The sequence below is a fragment of the Perna viridis genome, chromosome 4 (genome assembly GCF_037379345.1).
Source record: "Perna viridis isolate PV_CMFRI_1.1 ecotype Kerala chromosome 4, ASM3737934v1, whole genome shotgun sequence".
Classification (NCBI taxonomy): Eukaryota; Metazoa; Mollusca; class Bivalvia; order Mytilida; family Mytilidae; genus Perna; species Perna viridis.
In genome coordinates, this window is record NC_142448.1 from 43220713 (window position 1) to 43245268 (window position 24556).

Genomic DNA, 24556 nt, shown 5'->3' on the forward strand with positions numbered 1-24556 from the left:
TTACTCTTTCATCAATAAACAAATGTAAATGGAAACATTTCCTTACGAAACTTAAACTTAAACAATCGTGTTTTTTTTTTCTTTAATTTCCGAGTAGTAGATTTCCGAGTAGTAGATCTGGTCATGTTGTAAGCGGGGTCACTGTTACATTTTGTTTCTGAAAAACAATGTAAATTTCTATTTGTCGACTTTTATATCATTTTTAAAAAGATATTTCAATTTCAAATTTTAAAGCTCTTGACTTGTGGGACATGTTATTATCATATTTTAATTCAATAGTAGCAATATTAAGAAAATCAAAGGTTTTCGTGAATAGATGAAAAAATAAAACGTGAAACAATTACAGTTTCAACGATCCTTTTTCCTCTGATTTTTTCCCAGTTTCATTCAGCTATTAAAAAGACTAAATATTTTCTAAGAACGAGTGACATTGAATTCATGCTTTAAACGAAAGAATATAACGTTGTCAGGAATAGTTATACCTTTTCTAAAGAAGATACATGTATTGACAGTTGACAATTGCTAATGGGTACTATTTACCTATATTAAAATGAACGTGAAAATGAAACATATGCTTTGGTTATTTAATCATGGATAAAATTTGATAATTATAGGATAGGGGGATAATTCATTTCAGATTTTCCTAACCATGTGAAGTCAGGATAAACATGTTTTATTTACGCGCCATATAAAGATTTCGGTAGTGTTTTCATGTGCTTCATTGGCATCTGTGGTGTACTTTCTTTTACTCAATAGGAACCATTCTGTTCTGATTGATGTATTTTCACATGAAGGAGTTGTTAATTACAGTTTGCATGCATATAAATATAAATAATAAAAATTTCTCCCAAATCATCTTTAGCTTTTACTCAGCTGACTACATGTATTTATTTTTTTGTACTAACATGCTGTATTCATCAATTTTTTATACCATTATACTGTTATCAGCACACACATCGACCTTTACTAATCGTTAGGTTCAGTTATACATTTTAAAATATACTTTTCATAGATTGCGGCCAATGCAAATCTTAAAATGGATTTAAATTTTGACACTTATTCAATTTCCTTGTTCTGTGTAAATGAACGGAAACTTTATGTATATTTTATGTTTATTTATTACATGTTTCAAGGAGTATAATGGATGCCATTACTTTAACAATATACTTTTTTTTTTGTTTTTGTGACTTATATAAGTAGTTCATTTGCTGTAAATAATTATATGCTTAGAAAATAATAAAAAAGCATTTCTAATAAATAAAAAAACCTCTGCATTGTTGTTTTTTGTGTAAGCTTCCTTTTTCTTTTTAAACAAGAGAAAATCATATTATTAGTGGTTCCAGGTTGTTTATAAAACTTTTATCAATGATTTTCAAGAACACTAAAATTATGGTTCTTTCGTTCAGAATATTTCTAAATGTTACATTTTAAAAATTATCACAAAAAGTCATCAATTATGCCTTTGTTTTGTAGGTGAAGTTTTCGAAACATCATATCTATACGCTCCCGATGGGAGAGTTAATGGTTGTTTTATCAACTTGATTTTACTCATACCCAAAAACAAAACAAAAAACAAAAAAAAATAAAAAATAAAAAAAAAAATAATAAAAAAACGTCAATGTGCGGTTTGTACACGTTCAATCTGGGGCTTAGAAGTATCTATGTGGGGCAGCTTCATTCTCATATACTTGGTAATTCGAATCGAGAACCACGCAGTCTAGGAAACATTAGCTAGTTTCGATGATTAAATACAAATCAAATCAACTTTGTCCGAGAAATGGTAAAAAATGAATACCAAAATGACGTAATCAACTTACCATGCAATACCGGACCCAAATTCGACCCAAGGACATAAGGACCATGGCAACCCACAGTTCCTTACCACAGCCGGGCATTTCGTCCCATGCGTATATCTTACTATGACAATAGGAAAATGCATCAGGACAATAAAAACAGTATATTATAACAAATTTCATCATTTTGGAAATTAATTATAATAGGACTGACAAATTTTATGAAAGGACTTAGTTGTTTGGAAGAGTAATCAAGGGAACCAAGATTATAGCGGTAATCAAAAGAATGTAATCCAGGGACAAAGACCAGACATGGAAAACAGACATACGCAACAAAGAACATATATTAACTAAAATCATACATACAAAGTAACAAAAGCAAATGAGCAACTCGGACTCCACTTGGACTTGTTTGTTTGTTTTTTTTCGGCATCGTTTAAAGTTTTACCTTCATCATATTATAATTGCATATGTAAGAAAAATACGATAATAGATCACATACTATTTTCCTCAAACAACAATTATAAATTCGGGACACCAGCAATTTTATATGATTTTAATGATGATGCAATGTTTCAAAATAAATGTATTTATCTTTATTTATTTTATAGTGCTTACTTTTTTTAATTCCAAAACGTTGAAAAATTTATGCAAAAATGGGATGACAGATCGCATAACTAGATGTTGATGAAATTTTCAGTGGTCAGTATGTGCAAAATACGATTCACAATTTATGGCTAGAAGAAATAAAGACTCTTCTAAACAATATATGTTAGAAAAGTTAATAACACCTTCAGACGTCTGGACTATGTGTTTGCTCTTAACAACAACGACCACTAGAAAAATATATCCTGCAGAACTATTCTTGAAGGAAGCAAATACTTTCTATAAAAAAATCCATTTTTTATCTTAGTATCAATATCAATTTTGTTATACTTAATACTAAAATTGACGATACAAGGGGAAATTTTTCGTTCCCTATTGTTAACTATCCGTTTTTTTTAAAGTGACGTCCCCTTGTCACCATTATATGGTGTTAATATATAACAATTGGTTCGATATGCTTGTTTTTGTAACGTGGTTTCGGATTTTACAGAAAAAAATATCTACACTCTCTAAAAAACAGAAACGCAATATAGGAAATAAATGACATTTACTTCACAATAATAATCATCATATATTAAAGAAAGAAGATACACAAATTTTGGCACAATTATGATAGTGTCACTGTCACTTAAGATCAAACATTTTTTATTTTAATTTCAATGAAGACAGCATAAGTACTTCTCTGTCTTAAAATCAGGCAAAATGTGTATAAAGTGTGGCACATGAAGGAAAAAAAAACGCAGATATTTTATTGCAATAACCAAGAAATAACCATCAAGTGTCTGTAAAATTTGCCCTTTTTAGATATTTTTTGTTGAAATGCGCTATGGAAAAATGGCGGGAAAATTTCCCGACACTTTTTCCTTATATAAGCAGTCAAAAAATATCTACATCACAGATGCTTCAGGATAAATTTCAATAAGTTTTTAGTTGTTTTCTAGATGTATTGAACATATTTGAGAAAAAAAAGACCAAATTGAGAAATATGATGTGCCACCCATTGCCTGATTCTTACACAGAATGGTACTTAAATTTCAATATTTGTTAAGTCCTCCATTTGCCTGCAATACAGATGTAACTTGTCGTAACGTAGACTAAACCTGTAAAAAGCTGTATTTGTGCCTTTGTATTCTTTGCCACTCCTGCTGCAGTGACTTCTCAAGTTGCCGAAGAGTTTGCGGTGATGTACCAACCACATCATGACACTGCTCAGTCGGAATTGTCGACTTCTGGGCAATTCTGGGCGAAACGTTCATTACGGCGCCCGTAGACACATATTCTGCCGTCCCTTTTTTTTCAAGTTGAAAACGAGATTCGTTACTAAACCAGACCCGTCTACCAGGCACGAACTGCGTTACACCATCGAACCCTCGCCTGGCGGCGTTGACGTCTCAGAGTGGCTCTAAATTATGGTATTCTGGCGCGCAAACCACGGTTACTTAGGCAATTTTGTATGGTCTGTGCCGAGATCCCTCACATGACACATCAGTAAAGAGCTCCGAAGAAACGAATTACTTGACTCACGCATTTGCCACATAATTTGATTCAAAGTCGAATTCCACAGAGCAATTTTGGAATAAATTATAATCTGTACAAGTTTGAAATACATGTTATATATGTACCTACATTTATAAAATTACAACTTGCATGCAACATATATGGTATAAAGGTTTAGACATGATTACTCATGACGTTGACGTAATGCAGATAACTCGTGTATCACACGCATAAATAATGCTTGTCGTTCAAATTTTACTAAAATAATTTTAGTTAAAATTTCTAAAAATACTTTTTTAAAAAGTACAAAAACTACTAAACACAGATAAATGTTTTAAACTGATTCCTTTCTATTTGATTATGAATGATTGTACTTTGTTTATCTTTTGAATCATGTTTTTCCTTTTACTGGATTTCTGTATGTGATCCCTTTTTATTTTCGATCGTTTGTTGTGTCAGTTCGGTGGTGGGATACTCCTTAGCGCCTCATACATAGCAAATAATGGTTAACATTGCTACAATCAAATTCGAAGATGCCATTTTCCATATTATCTTTGTATCTCGAAAAATGCAAAACGCTTTCTGTATTTATCACATGAAAAGCAAATTCCCTATACAAAGATAGAATTGAATTGTTTTATAGTCGCAAATATCTTTAAACATTATTAATAGTTGCAAATGTGAGTTAAGAAGTAATTTGAACTCTAACATCAAAATACTTCAATAATCTTTGTGTAATACGCACATCATGTTATGTAGTGCATCAATGACTTCATAGTTCGTCAAACTTGATAATTTCATCCTATTGACATTTTTGAAGCTAAAAGGCATATAAGGGCTTGAACTATTAGAAAATAAAAACAACAAATAATCTTAGTGCATTATTTTCCTTTTGTACCACTTCAATCACTAATATCTAATTGTGAAAGAATGTATTTTTTATGTTGTTTTTTTCTTTTAAGACTGATTTTTTATATATCAACAATAATCGAGGTAAGAAGAAAATGATTAGCGTTAGGATACATATTGATTCATTTTGTATTGACTTCTTTTTTAAATGTCCACTGAATAAATTGCCTTTACATTGCTAGTAATTGGTTGGTAATTGGTAAAATCTTAAGTAATAGTCTTGGTAAGAATCATCCAAATTCTGTAAAATGTGATACACCTCAAAAAAGGCTACATATTTATTATTCCGATGCAATAGGTGTAGTTTCGCTTTTTACTCTTTGACCTGAAAGACGCTCATTCACGGAAACGCAAGTCACCTAATCGCAATTCTGTTTCCCGATTTGCCAAATACTGATTACTTAGTGGCGTTCGAAAAAACTGTATCGAAAATTAAAATTGCGTGCCATTTGTTAAGTCCTGAATGAAATGTAGATTATTATAAGTAAAAGAAAAAAATTATTGCGTCGGCTATCTTTATTTTTAAAGATAGTACTTGTTTTTTTATAAGAGCATGGGTTATATGAAAAACCAAGTTTAATTTCTGTTCACTATAGCATTTAAATTAAATATCAAAAATAAAAATATGTAGGCTTTTCACCCATGAATCACATTGCATGATTCTTAGGTGGAGTACTCCAAAAAAAATATAATTTCAATAATATTCAAATAAAACATGCATTCTGCACAATAAAAAATGGATTTAATATGATAAAAGAAAACGTGAATTGAAAGGATGACATTTTTTTTTACAGTACAACGGTAGCGTTTATTGATGTCTAAATGGAAACTTAAGCGCTCCCGAACAAACAAAAATGAACTAACATTGAAAGGAGCATTGTGAATTTGTGTTATTCATATTATTTATCATCATCATTTAGAGTTTTTGTTTATGTGATGAAAATCTTTTACGAACCCCTCAAACCTAAATGGTACAATTTATGGTATGTTTACAAACGGTATTTTTTTTATAGTGCATGATAAAGTTTACTTGTCTTTATTGAACTGATAATTGATAATTTCCTGCTATGAATATTTCGAATATTTGTATATTTAAGTTGAGCTTTGGCTGACAAGTTTATAAAAAGTGATTGTATCAACTTTTTAAACATGTTTCTGTATAGTCTCTCTTGGTTTTTATAGGATATAATGACGATGGTCTACTCGGAGACAAGTATATATGGTCACAGCGTTGATGGTGTGTATGATTCTGCAACTCAATAAAAGCGCAAGGAAGTACTTGATCAAACATATAATCATCTACCTGGATGAAACGTTGATTGAGTATAGAAGGCATCTGTTTAGATTAGCATTTTATTCTATACTTAATTACATTATCAATCTACATGGTATGTAACAAGAAATCTCTGATACGGCGGTAGGTACTTTTTTAAACAATAGAACAATAGAATGTTACTGGGAAATGTTTATTATCACTTCATGGGTGTATAGAGTTTTATCAGTAAACTGTTGGTTATCAATTTCCTAATTGTCATATACATCATATCCTCCCTTCTAGATTAAACATACGAGTGTCAGATAAAAGTACTCCAGAATCAGCTGTTTTACGCACATAGTAAAAATCCTGAATGAATGAAATCTGAGAATAAGATAATTAAAGTCTATTCCTAAAATTAAAAATGTTTACTGTCTATATTGTAAAGAAAACCTTAACTATGAAAATAACTAACTAAATTATGCATTAAACAATATATTCCCTAATTTGTACTTTATGTACACCTAACCCCTACTGTTGGTTGCACATGGGAGTTATTATTACCCATACGACACTACAACCAATCTCATAAATCTAATTTCACTACTGGTTTTCGATTTCTCAATGGATATCTTCTTGTTGGAATGGTTTCATCGTTGGATGTTGCTTTTTGTGTTTGATTGTCATTTGCAACAGTGTCACTACTTATATTCTGTTCAATAAGATTGTCACTGATTTCGTTCGATTGATCTTTAAAGTCTGATTTGATTATCTGGTCTGCGTGACGTTTCCATATATTTCCATTTGGTGATAGTCCAATGGTCCATTACGTTTATAGATATGTCCACTTGTCAATTTGTTCTGGCCTCTGTAATCACGAAAGAAACAGAATCTGCTTCGTTGAATTGTCTTATTATCTCCTTCTTTGATTTTATAGCTGACTTCATCTGCTTGTCGTGCACTTGTCTGCTAATGTCAGGTTTTAATAAATCCAGTCGTTTACGTAACTGTCGACCCAAAAATAGTTTAGCGGGTGTTTCATTTGTCGTACTGCGCACAGTGTTTCGGTAGGTAAGCAAGAAATTTGCAAGTTTCTTGTATATATCAGAAATTTCCCTTTTCATGGCTTTCATGCTCTGTTTGAAAGTTTGCACAAAACGTTCTGCAAGTCCGTTTGTTGCCGGATGATACGGTGCAGATTTAATATGTGTAATTCCATTCATTTTAGTGAAGTTTTTGAACTCGGTTGAAACGAACTGTGGTCCATTATCACTTACTAACCGTACTGGTAGCCCCGTTCTTGCAAAGATAGTTCTCAAGACTTTGATAGTTTGTCCAGCTGATGTGCTGTTCATCGGTACTACCTATGGCCATTTTGAATGAGCGTCAACGACAATCGAAAACATATAATCCATAAATGTCCATGCAAATTCAATATGAATTCGTTTCCAAGGCATTGATGGCCACTCCCACGGGTGAAGTGGTGCCTGTTTCGGGTCATGTTGATGTTTTTGACATCCCGGACAACTATCTTTTTGCTAGTGACTAAGTATCGAAATTGATATAGGGCCACTATACATAACTCCTTGCGAGTAATTTCATCTTCACAACTCCCTGGAGTGCAGAATGTAATAACTCAAGAGTTTGCTTTTGATATTTCTGAGGAATTTCTGTCCGAATTTCCCATTGCAAACATCCTTGAATGATCGAAAGTTCATTCCGCCTGCTGAAGTATGGTGCTAAATCCTTTTCGTTATTCATGGACCAACCTTTTTGCACCAGCTCATAGACTTTCGATAACACAGGGTCACGTACCGACTCTCGTCTGAAACTGTCACTTGTCAGACATCTGTACTAGCTGTTTTGCCATAAAAACATCTACTTCGTCACAATAATCCTCTTGGTCGGGTGTCTTGAATTTTGGCGGATTTCTACATAACAAATCTTGTTATGCTTGTGAGTATTTCTGTACTTAATGTCATACATGTATCCACTAAAAAATAAAGCATGTCTTTGTAAACGAGCCGCAGACGTTGTTGAAATCCCTTTTCGTGGATTGAATATCGACACCAACGGCATGTGGTCGGTTGTCAAACAGAATCTACGACCATACAGGTATGCATTAAATTTTTTCACACCAAAAACAATCCCTTGCGCTTCCTTGTCAATTTGACTGATATTTTGCTCACTCTTATTAAGTGATCTCGACGCAAAGGCAATTGGGCGTTCGACCCCGTCTTTCATCACATGTGAAAGTACGGCCCCTAAAGCATACTGTGAAGCGTCGCAAACAAGACGGATTGAAAGGTTAGGGACATAATGACACAAAACTTTGTCAGACGGGACTAGTTTCTTTGACTAATTGAAAACCTTTCTACAGTCGGCGTTCCAGTCCCATGTGTGCTCTTTCTCTATTAATTTATGTAACGGATGCACAACGGTATCAATGTTCGGTAGAAATTTGTGGTAGAAATTTATCAAACCAAGATATTGACGTACATGTGTAACATTTTCAGGCTCTGGTATGCTCTTATTTTGTCCCCTGTCTTGTGTAATCCATATTTATCGATTTTATGTCCACAAAATTTGATTTCCTTCTCAAAGAATCTGCATTTGCCTTTGTTGACGGACACGTTGAATTCCCCCAGTCTTTGAAGAACTTTGTCTAGATTCTCTAAATGTTCCTGGTCATCTCGACTGGTGATGACCATGATATCTAATATGCACTGTATGCTTGGTAGTCCTTGTAGGATTTGATCGATGGTCCTCTGCCAGATGGCAGGAGCTGAAGCGACTCCAAGCAAAAACCTATTGTATTGGTAAAGTCCTCTGTGCGTATTTATTGTCAAATACTTTCTTGATTCCTCGTTCATCTCGAGTTGCTGGTAGGCGTGCGTCAAGTCAATTTTCAAAAAACGTTCTCCTCCTGATAATGTAGCGAATATATCTTCAATTCTCGGCAATGGGTACTGATCAACCTTCAATTGTAGATTTATAGTAACTTTAAAGTCACCGCATATTCGGACCTCTCCTGATTTTTTTACAACGGGCACTATCGGTGTAGCCCATTCACTCGTTGCTACTTTCGAAATAATTCCTTCTTTTCCTCAACTTTCGGCTTTATCGCATATGGTACTGGTCGCGCTTTCATAAACATGGCATTGGCATTCCCTTGCAAGATAAGATTCCTTTAATTCCTCTCATACAAACGATTTCGTCTCTAAATACCGATTTGTCTTTATCCATTAGTCGATTCGTTTCCGTTTTAATACTTTCAACACTCACTTTGTTGATAGAATTCCAATCAAGTCATATTTTTCGTAGCCATTCTCTTTCGAAAAGAATTGCTCCTCCTTTTTGAACAACATTGAGCGGCAAAACATCTTTCTGTGAGTTGCACTGAACTTGCACATAAACTACTCCTAACGGCTTTAACTTCTCTCCTGAGAATGTACGAAGCACTATGTCAGTGCCTTCTAATTTCAGTTTTGGAAACAACTCAATTTTTGGCATGATACTTAAAGAGGATCTACTTCCATTTTAACACATTTGTTATCGATTGTAGCATCCATTGTACTTTCTTTCGAATTGGATTTCACTGTATAAATTCCAGTATCAGTTTGCTTGTTACTGAGATCACATGATTTAGCGGAATAATTCCCATCATCATTTGAATTTCGATTTTCTTGTCGATCGATATACACAGTATAGATTCCAGCTTCATCACTTTTGATCATCATCGCTTACGGCGTTCATAGAGAATACCTTTTTCTTCTTCGATCGGCATGCTGTTGCAATATGTCCTTTCTTGTAGCATTTATGGCAGGTTTGATCCTTGAAACTATAGTCATTTGCTTTATGTCCAGGTTTGTTACATCTGTAGCACGTATGGCTTCCCTTGCTTTCCATTGTTTAATATTTTTGAAACTTCGACTTCGTTTTACTTTTCTTCACTTTATGCACTGCTGATTCGTGTTGTTTCCCTTGTAGCCCCAAAGCGTCTTTCGTTACTGTCTCCATCGCGACAGATATTTGAATAGCTTTATCTAATGTTATTGCTTGCACTGATAAAAGTTTCTTTTGGATTTGTTCTTACTTCAATCCACAAACTAATCTGTCCCTTAAAGTGTTGTTTAAATCCGGGTAGTTACAATGTTCTGATAATCTACGGATATGAGCAACGTACTCATGGATTAATTCACTGTCTATTTGATCTCTCTTATGGAACCGAATCTTTCGCCTATCTCCAGGGGTGCGGGAGATAGATGTTCTTTCAAGATTTTGACTATATCATCGTAACTTTTTTCCTTTGGTTTTTCATGTGTTGTGAGATTCCTCAACAAAGCATATGTTTTACCTCCAAATAAACTCAATAATGCCGGTACATGTTTATCATTTGCTATTTTGTTCACTGCGAAATATTGTTCAAGACGTTCAACATATGAAGTCCAATGTTCAATATTATCATCGAAATTTTCGATTTTGCCAATATATCCAGCCATTACTCGTTACCAATTCTGCTTTTAATCCTTACAATTTATATCATAACAGGATTGAGTATAGAAGGCATCTGTTTAGATTAGCATTTTATTCTACACTGAATTACATTATCAATCTACATGGTATACAACAAGAAATCTCTGATACGGCGGTAGGTACTTTTTATCAGTAAACTGTTGATTATCAATTTCCTAATTGTCATATATAACATATCGTTTCCCGATTTTAATTTACAGCAAGTAACTTTCTTAAACAGGAAAATGTTAACAAATGCTTTTCATATGTTTTGAAAACAACCTTAAAAAACATAATTTTAGTTTATGTTGTACTGTGTTTTCTTATGTTTTGGACCACCATGAAAAACATATTACAACATGTGTTTTTGGCTAACAAATACATTCATATCGTATTTATATGTTTTCTGTTGGATTTCATTTATGAAAAGAGGATTTAATTTCGTGAATTCTTCGAACAACAAAAACATATTTATACTATACTCCATACTCTTGTGAAACATTTTGTTTCTGGCATTTTTGCCTGTGTATCATTGTAAGCGACGTCACCTTTTAAATCGAATATATTTCTACAATGTTCAAAAGGCTGATAATAAGGAATGAATGCAAGTTTTCTTAATGTCGACTTTCATACCAATTTCTAAAAAAAATTTATAATTTAAAATTCTGAAGTTTTTGCCATGTGTGACATATTCAAATTAAAAAGAAGCAAAGCTTTCATCATCACAATTTAAATATTGAAATTGTAGGAAAATAAGTAAGCATGCAAAATGCCTTTTTTTATTTTGTTTATGTTTTTTTGTTTATTTTTTATTTTTTTATTTTTTTATTTTTTTTTTTTTGTTTTGTTTTTTGTTTTTGTTTTTTGTTTTTTGTTTGTTTTTGTTTTTGTTTTTGTTTGTTTTTATTTTCAAATGGCATTCAGGCATTAAAGAATAATATGTATTGAATATATTAATTAGATAAGTTTTTACAAACAAGTATACAGACAACAATTTAAAATTTGTAAACAAATGTTATACCTTTAAGAAAAAAAAACGTATATTGAGAATTGATAACTTCAAGTGAATTTGTTTACTTATACTAAAATGAAACATATTCTTTCTGAACCACCATGTTATATTCATCATATTGTTTCTAAACGGCCATGCTATTTACAACACACTTATCAACCTTTAATTCTATCCAAACGACAGTCTGTTGGATTTAAATCTACACATTTATTCAACTTCCTTGTTTCTGTGTAGTGTATGGCAAGTGTACGAACGTGTTAATTTATATATTTTTTTCATTTACCTATGACATGTTCTGGTGTGGAAATGACGCACGTTTCTTGTTCCGCCTAATTACAAGATACTGATAAAAAGTAAGTTTTTCTATTCTTTAATTTAAAAACAAAGACACAAAAAGTGGCCTGCTTTTCACATCTACAAGGAACACACTTGGTATTTAACAAAAGACCGACGTTTAATTACATATTTCATTTCTGTTACATACATATATACAAAAGGATGTGAATCTAATTGCAAAGGAAAGAAAATTGAATTATTATTTCTTCGTTTTAATTCCAAGAGGAAACTACATTATCATACTCATGCAATGCGGGAGTAATAAAGTTATTATGCTGTCCGTTCGTTCCCAGTTCTAATCCGCTACTATTATTGAATCCCCAAAGAAACTTTGACAAATTATTTATCACATGACACCATTGTGTACTTCCTAAATTTTTTCCCATCCAAACGTCCTTTGGAGTATCTTATATGTTTTATATGGAGAGGAGCGAAGATATCCCCTTGTGACTATTGCTCACAGTACTTCTTTATGTGTATAAAAATCATTTTTGATTTTATGAGGGGTGGTTTGTTGTATAAGTTAATTGAACCAGTCTATTATTGCTACTTCTAATGTTCAATTTAATGCACGACAAGTGACCAACTATAGCTTGAAAGAAATACCAGCGATAAATTTATTTAAATGTTGGGATTTTTAGCAAACTGAAGTAGTGGCATAGATTTCAATACAAATTGCATTATACGGATTTGACCAACATAACTATTGTAAATTAAAACATATATGCATAGATGGAAATACAGTTAAACGTAAAACAATGAATAAACGCTCGTTAAGCCAAAAAAAACGGAAATATAGGAAATATATGTACTGAGGTTTGCAGATTTTTTAAAATTAATTTCTCTTTCTGTTTCAACGATGTATTTCCCAAGAACATTTCCGACTAACATAGATTAAATTTTATTTGATGTTTTTGCCTACATATATTGGTATGGTCTTTATTAGCTAAAAAAGGTAGAAGGAGTAATCAAGGTAACCAAGGTTGTAGCGGTAATCAAAATTCATGGACAAAGAACAGACATTGAAAACCGACATACACAACAAAGAACATAAAGTAACTAACATCTTACATACAAAGTAACAAAAGCAAATGAGCAACTCGGACCACTAAAATTGGGAGCATGGACCAGGTGCATCGGTATGGTAAGCTTCCTCAACTTGTCTAGAAACACTCGCAGAGTTACTCATAAAAAGTCAATTCCGGGTTAGACAAACGAGGAAAGGAAAACAATGACCCATTGAATACATCAGTTTTCATGGTGCAGATGGATACACCATAACGATCCATGAGTTCATGATGACGACCATAAAACTTCTGTAGTGATGACTTCAATCTTGTATGAACATAACCCTGTTCCAGAAGCCTATTTGTTGGTCATAGTTTTCCTCTCCTCGTTTGTCTACCCCGGTACCCCGGACTTTACTTTTTATGAGCAACTCGCCGGGTGTTTCTAGAAAAGCAGAGGACGCTTACCTTGCCGGTGCACCTGGTCAATTCTCCCAGGTTTTATTGGAGTCCGAGTTACTCATTTGCTTTAGTTGCTTTGTGTTCTTTGTTGTGTATGTCTGTTTTCCATGCCTGGTCTTTGTCCCTGGATTGCATGCTTCTGATTGTCGCCGTAACATTGGTTCCCTTGATTACTTTTAGAGTTCTAGCGCGATACAAAAAGTCTGCGTAGTTTCGGCAAGCTCTGGCTTAGCAAATGAGTTGAGATAGAACACATGATTAAATAAAGAAACCATTTGAGTGAGTAACATAGTGAATAGTGTTGGTCTTTCTTTAATAGTTCTTTTTATGTTTACGAAATGCAAGCCGTTAAAGCAAGTTTTTCAAAGGGACGTAACCCAACAACTTAAGACAAAATGCTTGGGGAAAGGAAGAACCGAAATGATTTTTCTTTGAAACTTAAACTGTTTACAATTTGGTAAGTAGCTAAATGGTTTGAAAGAAATTATTGTACAGTGTCCAAGTACTTACTGCAACTACTATCAGTTAAATACTTATATTTTAAGTCTACTACTATCCATTGCTCCAACCAGACGGTTAACCAGTCTGACGGGTTTGAAGAGGTACTTCCCTTGCTCAAAATTTAAAAAAGAGTAAAAGTCGGGTATATAGAGAATGTCTATTAAATGACTATTACCAGATGAAATGTCTTAGGTAGTTGACTGAATAATTAACAGACTTAAACTTTCTTCCAGTTCACATGATGATAGAAAATTCAAATTTGTGTGTCATTTGTCTAAGTAAGTAACTTTAGGATATTTATCAAGTGATTGTTTTAATCAAGAGAAGACTAACTCTACTGTCTCTTTAGTTAACTCTATGACGGGCTGTAACATAGAATATCAAAACACGGAGCACCACTATAGTTTGCGGTCAAGTTTTCCGTATTATGTAGCATGCCAGAGTTACCCCATTCGACCACCTGAGGCACACAACCCAGTTGCTCTGTGGGCAAGGCGCCCAGTCCCCAGCCAAGGTTCTGAGCACTATTTAGTCGCATTTCAAAATAAGCTTACAGCTGCCGCGGGCCTATTCTTTTTACACCCGAAACCACACAAGGCCCCTATGGTCTGAGGGTTTCGTCGTTGTTCATTTAAGAATCTTGAGTGGACTTGAGCTGACATTTTTCATCCTTGTGGGGCTATTGTCTCTGACATATTCACCATTTCCATTCTCATGATATCCCTTATCAATGTTTACATTGAATTAGAAGCGTCTATAAACTATGACGTTGCGCACGATATTGCGACATTCGGATTATTTATCTTTAAATTTAGAAATTCAATCTCCCCATGACACTACTTTAACTCGAGTATGTGCAAAATGGAGAAACATTAAACTAATATATCTATGTTAACGGTTTATGCAAGAATTCCGCCAAAATATTCTATTATATTCATAAAATGTAGTCTTAATATGCTACAAAACGGTCATTTTTGAAGAATAAGACATCGCAACATTTTCAATACATTTTACACTGTTGTTTTCCCGATAAATGATAAAAATACACTATGGAGAGCAAGTTCACTTATTCTAAATTTTAAGTGAACCAACGAAAAGCATTTCATATTTGCTTGTTATAAATAACTGCCAATTTGCAAATCTAGCGGAATTGTCCACCTTGAAAATTTTAACGTTTCAACGTTTGATAGGCTATAGTTTCACGGTCGGCAAACCTTTCTGTACACATTTATTAATGTAGGTTATATAATTGTAATTGAATGATGAAAATGCGCTGCAATTAAAAACTGACGACAATAGACATAATATATTGTAGATAAAAAAAATGTGTATATGCAAACGTCGAGAGAACACAATTTAACCATATACATGTACTGTAAGACTTCCGACTATAGAAATTAACTATAAAATTGAAAAATGGGGGGGGGTGCAGCGATATATAACCACAGGGTTCAATTTTTAAAATTAAATTGGAAAATGAAGAATTAGCCTTATATACATATATCAGCAAAAAAGAAACAGGATTTGTAAAAAAATTAAAAATAGAAATTACCAAAAGAATTACAAACTTCGATAGAATGAAAAAAAATGATATCCAAGAAAGAAGTAATATTTTCTAGTTATACGCATTTCCTAATCGCACTAGTCGTTCGCGTGCTCTGTTGCGTTTGAAAGAGTCCCTGCCCAAGACGCCAGATAAAAGAGCTACGATATTGTTCAAGTACTTATCAAGTAAATCTCCAGTTGCTACAACTGTGAAAAAGGAAGTACATGTATCTTCAGAATGTTCAGAAACAGTCAAAACGGCAGAATGTATTTTGAGTAATGTAAAAACATATATTGGCGCAACAAAACTAAAACAAACAGATAAAGCGCGGAAAACGATGAGTGTACTGATTGCATCCATCAGTGGAGAAAATCTGCATAAAAGAAAGAAAAGTAAGGAGTACTTGTGCATAGGCTGACTGGTGGGCAGATAATTCGGGAGCACGTGTTAAAATCTGATAAATCATGCTTCGAATTGACCAAGCGAAAAACCAGGAATGATGCGATAAGCGACGACGACAGGAAAAAGGCATATAATTTTGGGTATTACCTGAATAATCAAGACCTTCCGGCAACAAAAAAGACATAAAGAGAAAGAGAACCGGGCCGAAACAATATGTAAGTCATGCTATTCATCTTTTGGAAAAAACTCAAACTGAAATTTATCTTGACTTCCGCGCAACACATCCAAATTTTAAAATGAGCCAGGTAACGTGTGAATCATGCAAACCTTTTCTTTTTTGTAATAAGTGCCAGACCAAAAGATAGGAATACCTGCTGCTGTCAACATATAGAAGTCAGATTTTTATTTAAGCGATGCATGAATTTTAGAGAAAAAAAAACATTACCAAACTGTGAACGAGATTGAACGTTTGAAAATTTATGAGCATCTTATTGATTTAGTCGAGGATTCGCTTTGTCCAAAACATGATGGAAACATATTCAACCAAGCTTAATGTATGAATAGAACTTATTTGGATTGTGGAGTACTGAAGGTAAAATTCTTACCACAAGAACTTGATACGTCAGAAAATGCGGAAGACATTACTTTGGAAAGATATGAATTTTAAAAAATAGAAAAAATAGAAAAAATTAAAGATGGTTAAGAAAACAACAAAACCCGATTACATGTTTGAATACTTTAAAGATCTGATTTATGCCTTCCCCTCGCATCAATTTTGCAACATGACAAGATGACCAATCGAAACGTCTAATTGAAAACTTACTGATCGAATATTTACGAGTTTTCGGAAAATTATCGTTGCAAAGATCTAACAGAAATTCAATCAAGTTACTACAAAAAAAACGAGGTCAGTATTCATGTGTCCATAATGTTCCAACATGCTATCTTGGAGTTTGAAGAAATTGACAGTACAACAGAAGAACCGAACATAGTTTGTGAATAATTCTTCGTAATTTCGTCTGACCCCAGTCATGACCGACATTATACAATGTACTGTCAAAACAAAATTTCTTAATATTTCAAATCAATTTCAACTAAAATAAAAATTCTACATGACTTTACCGATGGATGCCTTTAGGCCCCGTGCAAGTCCGGGTGTCAAAAGAATAGGCTAGCAGTGCTAAGGTTGTCGTAAAAGGCGACTAAATAGTGCTCAGGAATCTGTGCCCACAGAGCAACTGGGATGTGTACCCCGGGTGGTGGAGTGGGGTACCCCTGGCGTGTTGCATGCTGGGGTTGTCAGGCTATAATACGGAAAACCTGACCGCAGACCATTGTGGTGCACTGTGTTGGGAAATATGTCACATTCCTCGCACGTTTAAGAACCCTGTTGTGGTATTCGATAAGAGTAGGAACCTTTGCGCTACGCCACAGGAGGCTAAATTGCCCGACCTTACCCATCCCTCCCTTTATCTAGTGGCAATCAAAATTTGTCGACCCTATTATCCTTGTGTCCCATCCCTTTTTTCATTTCATCATCATTTCATGTTCATTTTATCATCCATTTCATGTTTATCGTCTGAATATAGCTGAAATATTGCTGCTCGGACGTTAAACCCCAACAATCAATCAATCAACCGATGGATGCTCAGCGCAGTACAAAAGTAGAAACTGTATGGGCATTGTTAGTCGCATCCCCAGTGACTTTGGTTATGAGAAAATAAGAAACTTTTATGAAATGTCTCATGCAAATAATTGCAAGGGCCAGAGGTCGCTGCAGGAGGGCTTATAAAAACCAAGCCGACATGGCAATTTTGCGGAGTAATGTCATGATCCACAACTCGAAGGAATTTGTTGACAGAAAATTGAGGTCGCCATAATCAGGAATTTACAAAAGGCGAGTCTTCCGCCATATTGAGACCATTCCTAGAGAAGGTTTACCGCACTATAAACCAGTACCCCAAAATTGCAAGATACATCAAATTTCTTCTACAAAATTGACGGAAAAACTAAACATTCGTTTGTTATCATGTTATGAATGTGAACAAAGTATAAATGGAGAATTTGAAAGTTTTGTGAATGAGAGTCAAATAGGAAAAGTCGAATTAGTAGAAATGAAACGGACCGACAGACGAGGTGCTACAATTGAAGATGTGGATGAGGAAAATCTGAACATGAGATTGATATGCAGGGTCTACTGAAGAAAGATCCTGTTGTGGCCGCTTTCGCCGACGACCTCGAGTTTTACTACTGTATTTTGAAAATTTCGGATGAACACGTCTCTTTATCGGAGAATGTTGTTGATGATTGGAGTTGCAGTTTTCAGTGTGGCGCTGAAGTTGTAAAGGGTTATTATTATGATAGAGTGAAAAATTCACCTTATAAATATAAACTACTAAAACGGAAAAAGGCCATCGTTCATGTTGCAGCCGTAAAATTTGTTTGCGTAGAAATTAGCGCTTGTGATCAGATAACAATACCCGATAGATTACATCTTGACATTTTGGATAGTCTCGATGATTCATAATTTATGTTAATAAAAAAGATAACAGTGTAATTATATGTAAATAATTATATACAAAACACTTCCATTTGTTTTCTATATATAGTATAAAAGTCGAAGGCCCGCAACTTTGTAAATATTGATTTAATCTGCATGAAATTTTGTATACTTGTTAGTCTCATGAATTTTCATTTTTCTCCCCCAGAAATAAAAACCAAACCAAACAAGATTCGACATCGAAGATCACTACGGTATCTGAATAGAAGGAAATGCACAAATCCGATTATCAAGCAAAAACTCACACAAAGTGGGGAATAAACGTTTGATTAAACTAAATCAAGGTATTTAAAACAAAACATCCAACAATACAAAGATCCTCATGGTCAGGGACATTGCAAAAATAACCTCTATGGTCCTCCATGATAATGATACCAGAAATGGTACGTTTTTAACGTTACGTTGGAAGACACCAATATCGTGCGCAACGTCTGTAAATTGCACTTGCCATAAAAATCACTTTTTGTTATAAAGTTTTCTTTGAGATTTGTAAACTTTATTTGTTTTCCTCATATACTTGTTATAAAGATCGATATAAAGTAATCTGTAAACATGACTGTCTTAATACCGTTTTAAATCTTTCTCTCGTGGTATTTTAGATTGGAAGATGAAACTTGTCACGCCACTAACAATTGGCTATTTTATTAGTTATTTTGGATTCTTGAAAGTAACCTTAACATGTAAGTAGGTTTTTATTATAATAGAAAATAAGACAAGCGGAAATTTTCATGTATTATATTGTTATTTTAGTGATTTATTGAAAATGCAATGTGTGGTCTACTGGGGCTTATGAAGATGAATTCAAGCAATTGTTTAAGGAGATAATTCTTTCAGCAATTTGTAATACGACGCATATGTGAACTCTTCTAATGTGTAATCATTGATGAATGTTAAGCCAGATGATATGTTACAGTTAGTCCAATTTCAATCAGAAACATTTCTAATTTAACATTAGGAGTACTGTTACCTTTAAAACAAACTGCATCAGTTATACATTTGGTTAGCTCAATTTATTTTGTCAGATAAGTTGATGGTTTTGAACGAAGGTGACAGTCCCGCACACCTTAAATGTAACCAGTCTGAATCACTACATGTTGTGTTCGTTAAAAGTTTGGATAACGATAATTGCAAGATGCACAATGTCGAATGCAACACAATGATTTTCAGAAATCTGTCGGATAGATGCAACGAAGTGAGTTCATGTAACATTTCCTCGGATATTCTACAGGGCTGTAAATCTTTTAACAGATACTTAACTATTGAATATGAATGCAAATGTAAGTTTATTATTGACTTTCAAGATCTGCACACATTTGGGTTGAAAAAAAAATATAATAAATGACAAACTGATGTTACTGTTTTAAAGTCTTCAAATAAAAACATTTTTCACGATGCGAAATGGTAACGAATTAATCGGGATTTTTAACGTTAATAGACAGAACCAGACCAGCTACGGACTTTTGTGATTTTTTTTTCTTGGACGGAGAAGATATTTTTTTCAAAGATAAACTGCAACTGCATCTGAAATTGAAACTTTGAAAATAATAACCGAAAATAATTTTCCGAGAGATGGTCACCACTTAACGATCTACTAAACTTTATTAAGTATCACGTTTGAATTTGTTAACATGAAAGCAATGAACATTTAAATGCACTAAAAAAGCGCTTCCGTATATCATAGTTCGTTAAATGTCAAACAGCCATCTATGTTTCAAAGATTTAAACGGAAAATGAGAGAGTACCATTTAGAGCATGAAGTTACTCATGATAAAAATTGGATGAAAAACGCGGTTTAGACCATACTTTGTACAGGCATGGGCAGCTAGCGTTAAAATTTGTGCTAAAGCATTGAACTATCGTATTTACAAAGATAATTTTAACTTGGAAGAATATATTACAGTGGATTTCCTGGATAAACTTACCTTTCTTAACTTGAATAGCCCAAGGTAAATACCAGTTTTGCTGAATGTGTACATCTAATGAATAGTAACAATGGAGCTTAAACTCTGTGGTTTTGTTTAAATAGACACCTCCACTCATGCAGTTAAACTGTAGAATTTGCCCTTCACTTGGAAAAATAGTATCAGTTAGGAGTTCCAGTAAGTGACCACTCAAGTGTTATAGAATACAAAAAAAAAAACTCATCTACTGGTGGTTCTCCCATTAATAATATGTTCTCTATATATATTTATGTTACATGTAATCATATTTTAGAGAGAAAAATGTCATGACACACTCTTGATAATTTTCCCATCCTGATGCCAATTTGCAATTTTTACTATATACAATAAAATATTTTACATTGGCGTATGCAGATTTCCAAAATCTTTTTGTATTTTACTATTGTAATTTCAGTAATTTTGGTGAGAAAAAGTAAACGTTAGTCTTAATATTTGTTTAGTTTTAGTATGAACATTTCCACTAGTATTAAAGAGTAATCAAGGGAACATACAAAATTGATGCACTTAAGTCGTAAACTTTCATACGGTCAAAGATATAAGGGGCTCAAGCATTTCCATTCACTATGTCTTTTTCCTGTGGCAAAAATCTCCTATTTTCAGCTGTTCAACTGGTTGAATGAAGGTGTATGTTTATACCACAGAAAAAACCTCCATTGCTACTAATTCGACAGATGAGTACTCTAAGCAAAATTGGTATTTACATTGGGCTATTCCAGTTCAAAAAGGTCGGAAGTAACGGTTAACTCGCTGTAATATTTTAGAGGAAAGGCGCGTATCTACACCATGTAGGTTTAAAGTGGTCGACCACAAGCTCGCATTAGAAAGTAGAAGAAGGAGACATATCGCGAGGGAAAACAGAATTTGCAACTTATGTACGGCTAATGATTTGTGATGAATATCATTTTCTCTTCAAATGTAATTTCTTAGCATATGAGAGAAAACAATACCTTGATGCCAAGTACGAAATTTTAATAACTTGAAATTCAGTGAACTAATTGATTTCACTAATCAGTCAAAACTCAGAAAATTATGCACCTTCATTCGAATTATTTACAAAAAAGTGATTCCTTCAAATGAATAAATAGATATCATCCACTTTCTCTCTTAATTAATTACTTAATTATGAATAGTATCTTGCAGGATGTGAATGTTAATATGAATATTTATTATAGATTTAGATTCAGATTCAATATTTTATTATAATCTCACCACTTGTAAAACATGACAATATACAATATCATAATGACAACAACTAAAATTACAAGGGTCATTCTATTAAGAATTACAAGAGCTTTAGAATTATAAGATATATATTTATCACAATATGATACAGTTATGTTTAAGAATACGAAAAGGTATTCCTTCTACTTAAAATATCAAAGTAGGTCATGGCAGCCATATCACAAAATTCTGAGTTGTATAATATAATAGTAAGTTTTCATCATAAAACATTTAAATAGCCGACATGTTTTAAAACATTAATACATATAAAACACACTCTATCATCAATAGTTTTATTTTTGTCTTTAATACCACAACGAAAATTTGCAGATACATATCTATATCTAAATAGAATATTTTTCATAAAGTAAAGTTCAATTCAATAGTATAGTTATTTTTAAACAATTTATAAGTACGTAGATTTTTTCCAACATTTTGAAATGAAATTCAATCTTTTCATTTTGATACAAACTTTTCAAAAATACTGTATTCTGATTGTTTAACATCGTTTATATTCAAAACATTATTGACATCTAAAAATATATCCATTTCACAATCTCTGAGTTTGAAATACTCCGTAACACCTTTCTTTTCATTTTCTATTAACATCATTGGTGCGTGACCGCATAAAAAAATTATGATTTACTCAGTAGATATTTTTGTACACCTTGACCAGTTTCAATTATATGTATTTACTGTACTACCCATTAATACTGTGCATTGTATTTCTTATGTTTCTGAATTCCACTGTTTTAACAAAGGTTTAACAGTATGAATTATATTTTTATTATTACTATAGAGTTCAACACAGATTATGGCTCGTATATAACAGCAAGCTCGTATCAGCTCCAATAAAAGTTGACAAAATTGTTATTTTTATATTAATTTAGATTTACGGTGGTGGTTGAATAAAGTAAAAAAGATATCAACTTGTGCAGACTCTATATCAGCGTATACATGTAATGGGTTTCGGGGTATACGAATTCAATCGATAGACCTACTGAATCCGACTGATAAATATTATGAAGATTGCATTTTTAGAAGACTCAAAACATTGTGTAATGGGGAGTATAAATGTAATTTGGAAAAAGATAGAACTACGTGCCTGTTCGGAAAAAGATATGTACAGATTGGTTTTACATGTCTTACAGGTAGGCGTGCCACAAAAAATTATTTTTTATTATTGGTTTATTTTATTTATAATACCTATTATATATATATCACCAAACGCCCCTTAAAATTACGTAGTTTGGTTTGCAAGCCAATACATACTTATCAATTTAAACCACTTTTAGAAGAAAATGGTAAACAAGGGCGGATCCATGATTTTAGATTAGGGGGGTCGCACAGCTAAAAATTTTTTAGGTTAAATTTTTGAAATATTCTTCTAGAGTGGGTGCAATGTAGATATCTTTTGTCGTAAAATTAGCGAAAAATTTAAGTTTCAACCTAAAATCGCCTGAATCTACCTCTGACAACCCATGCTTTGCAAATTTTAGGGGGGGGCAAACGCCCACCACGCCCCGCCTGAATCCGTCCCGATAAACGCTTTCAGAAATATTAAACTATTACATGTATAATGACTATACTATCCTTGCGTTCTAAATTTACATAGAAATATTTCATTATGCTCTGTCATGTAAGATTGAACTACTTACATAAAGTAAATTAAATTCACATTCTAAGATTTTTACTGTTCCGATCTCGATTTTCAATATATTGATTTCACCTCTGTTTACGGAACGTTACTCCTAACAGCTGTACCAGTACCAGAGAGTGTAAAATAAAGTTCCTGCCAGTACAAAGGATAATACCAACTAGTTAATTTTTTATTAGTTTTTGGTCATTTTATTTCATAACTAATACGGGTTTCGTGCTTAAGCTTCCTCGTGTTGTAAATCTGTTTTGCTCAAATTAAATATTTATTTGACTTATAAAAATATTGTACGTACCAGAAAAGCTCCCTTAAATTCACCTGGGATCACTTATTAGGATATATAATGTGTATTGTGCCAAATTCTCCATGTAAACTGTTTTATTTCAAAATTCGTAAGACAAAAAGTTCAATTATATTACAATTATTAGCGAAGTCATTTACACCTGCGTCGACACCAGTAACACGGTTCGCCGAACCCTTTAAAGATAAAAGAAGCCGCCCACGCTACCCCCTGGACATTATTAAATCTACCGGGCTTGTTTATTGATATAACCCAGCGGCAAAGAAAGAACGATACACAGAGTGTCACTATTTTAGTTGTACCTTCATGTTCAAGTCCAAAAATAATGTGCAATGTAGTTGTGTATTCACCACGGGGATGTATGCCTAACGAAAATTAAAAGCTATAAAGAAAACAAGAAGAACTTTAGTCTTTTAAGTTTCTAAACATGATTATTGCACCAAAACACAGATCATTGTACCACTCTGTTTCACATATTCAAGCTATTTTCGAAAACGTATTAAGTAGCAGTCTTTGTAAGAATCATTCAAATTCTGTAAACTGTGATACACAATAAAAAAAAAGGCTACTTACTTTTATTTTGGTATTCAGTTGCTTTGTAGGTCTGTATGATGAAATGTATAATTATTCATTCCAATCTGTCTGCTCTTAGGAGATTATCCACATCAAAAATCCAATAGTATTGTATTTTAGTGTTATTTACAGAGTTATCTCCCTTTATTTTGAATTCTACAGTACATTCAATATGATTTTTATCGCCTATGAACAAGGGTTATAGGAAAAGCCACATGTTACTTTCTGTTTACTATGACATTTTAAACAAAAGATCAAAAATAAAAAAAATTAATCATATTTTGCATGATTCTTATATGGAGTCCTACTTATTTTTTTTCGGGCACGCGTATAAATTTTCAATTTACCAATTGAAGATTGAGAACCAATGACGTAACATTTTCATATATGGTAATTGAGCTTTACTTTCGGCTTTCATTTATGCATATTAATTAGTGAAAAC

The 24556-nt window shown here is 33.1% G+C and overlaps 1 protein-coding gene across 7 annotated transcripts in view; it reads left to right on the plus strand.

The window, feature by feature from the left end:
* Positions 1 to 11503: 11503 nt before the first annotated feature.
* The window catches only part of LOC148620184 (uncharacterized), a 37019-nt gene continuing 23966 nt past the window's right edge, over positions 11504 to 24556 (plus strand). For 6 of the 7 annotated variants that reach the window (XM_088580859.1, XM_088580856.1, XM_088580858.1 and 3 more), the window contains exons 1-4: positions 11509 to 11940; positions 19001 to 19081; positions 19424 to 19678; positions 22474 to 22734. In XM_088580859.1, coding sequence (XP_088436985.1) covers positions 19009 to 19081; positions 19424 to 19678; positions 22474 to 22734 — 589 coding nt within the window. In that variant the 5' untranslated portion in view covers positions 11509 to 11940; positions 19001 to 19008. Of the gene's footprint in view, positions 11941 to 18549; positions 18686 to 19000; positions 19082 to 19423; positions 19679 to 22473; positions 22735 to 24556 lie in introns of all 7 variants that reach the window. The other variant, XM_088580855.1, reaches the window with a different exon arrangement.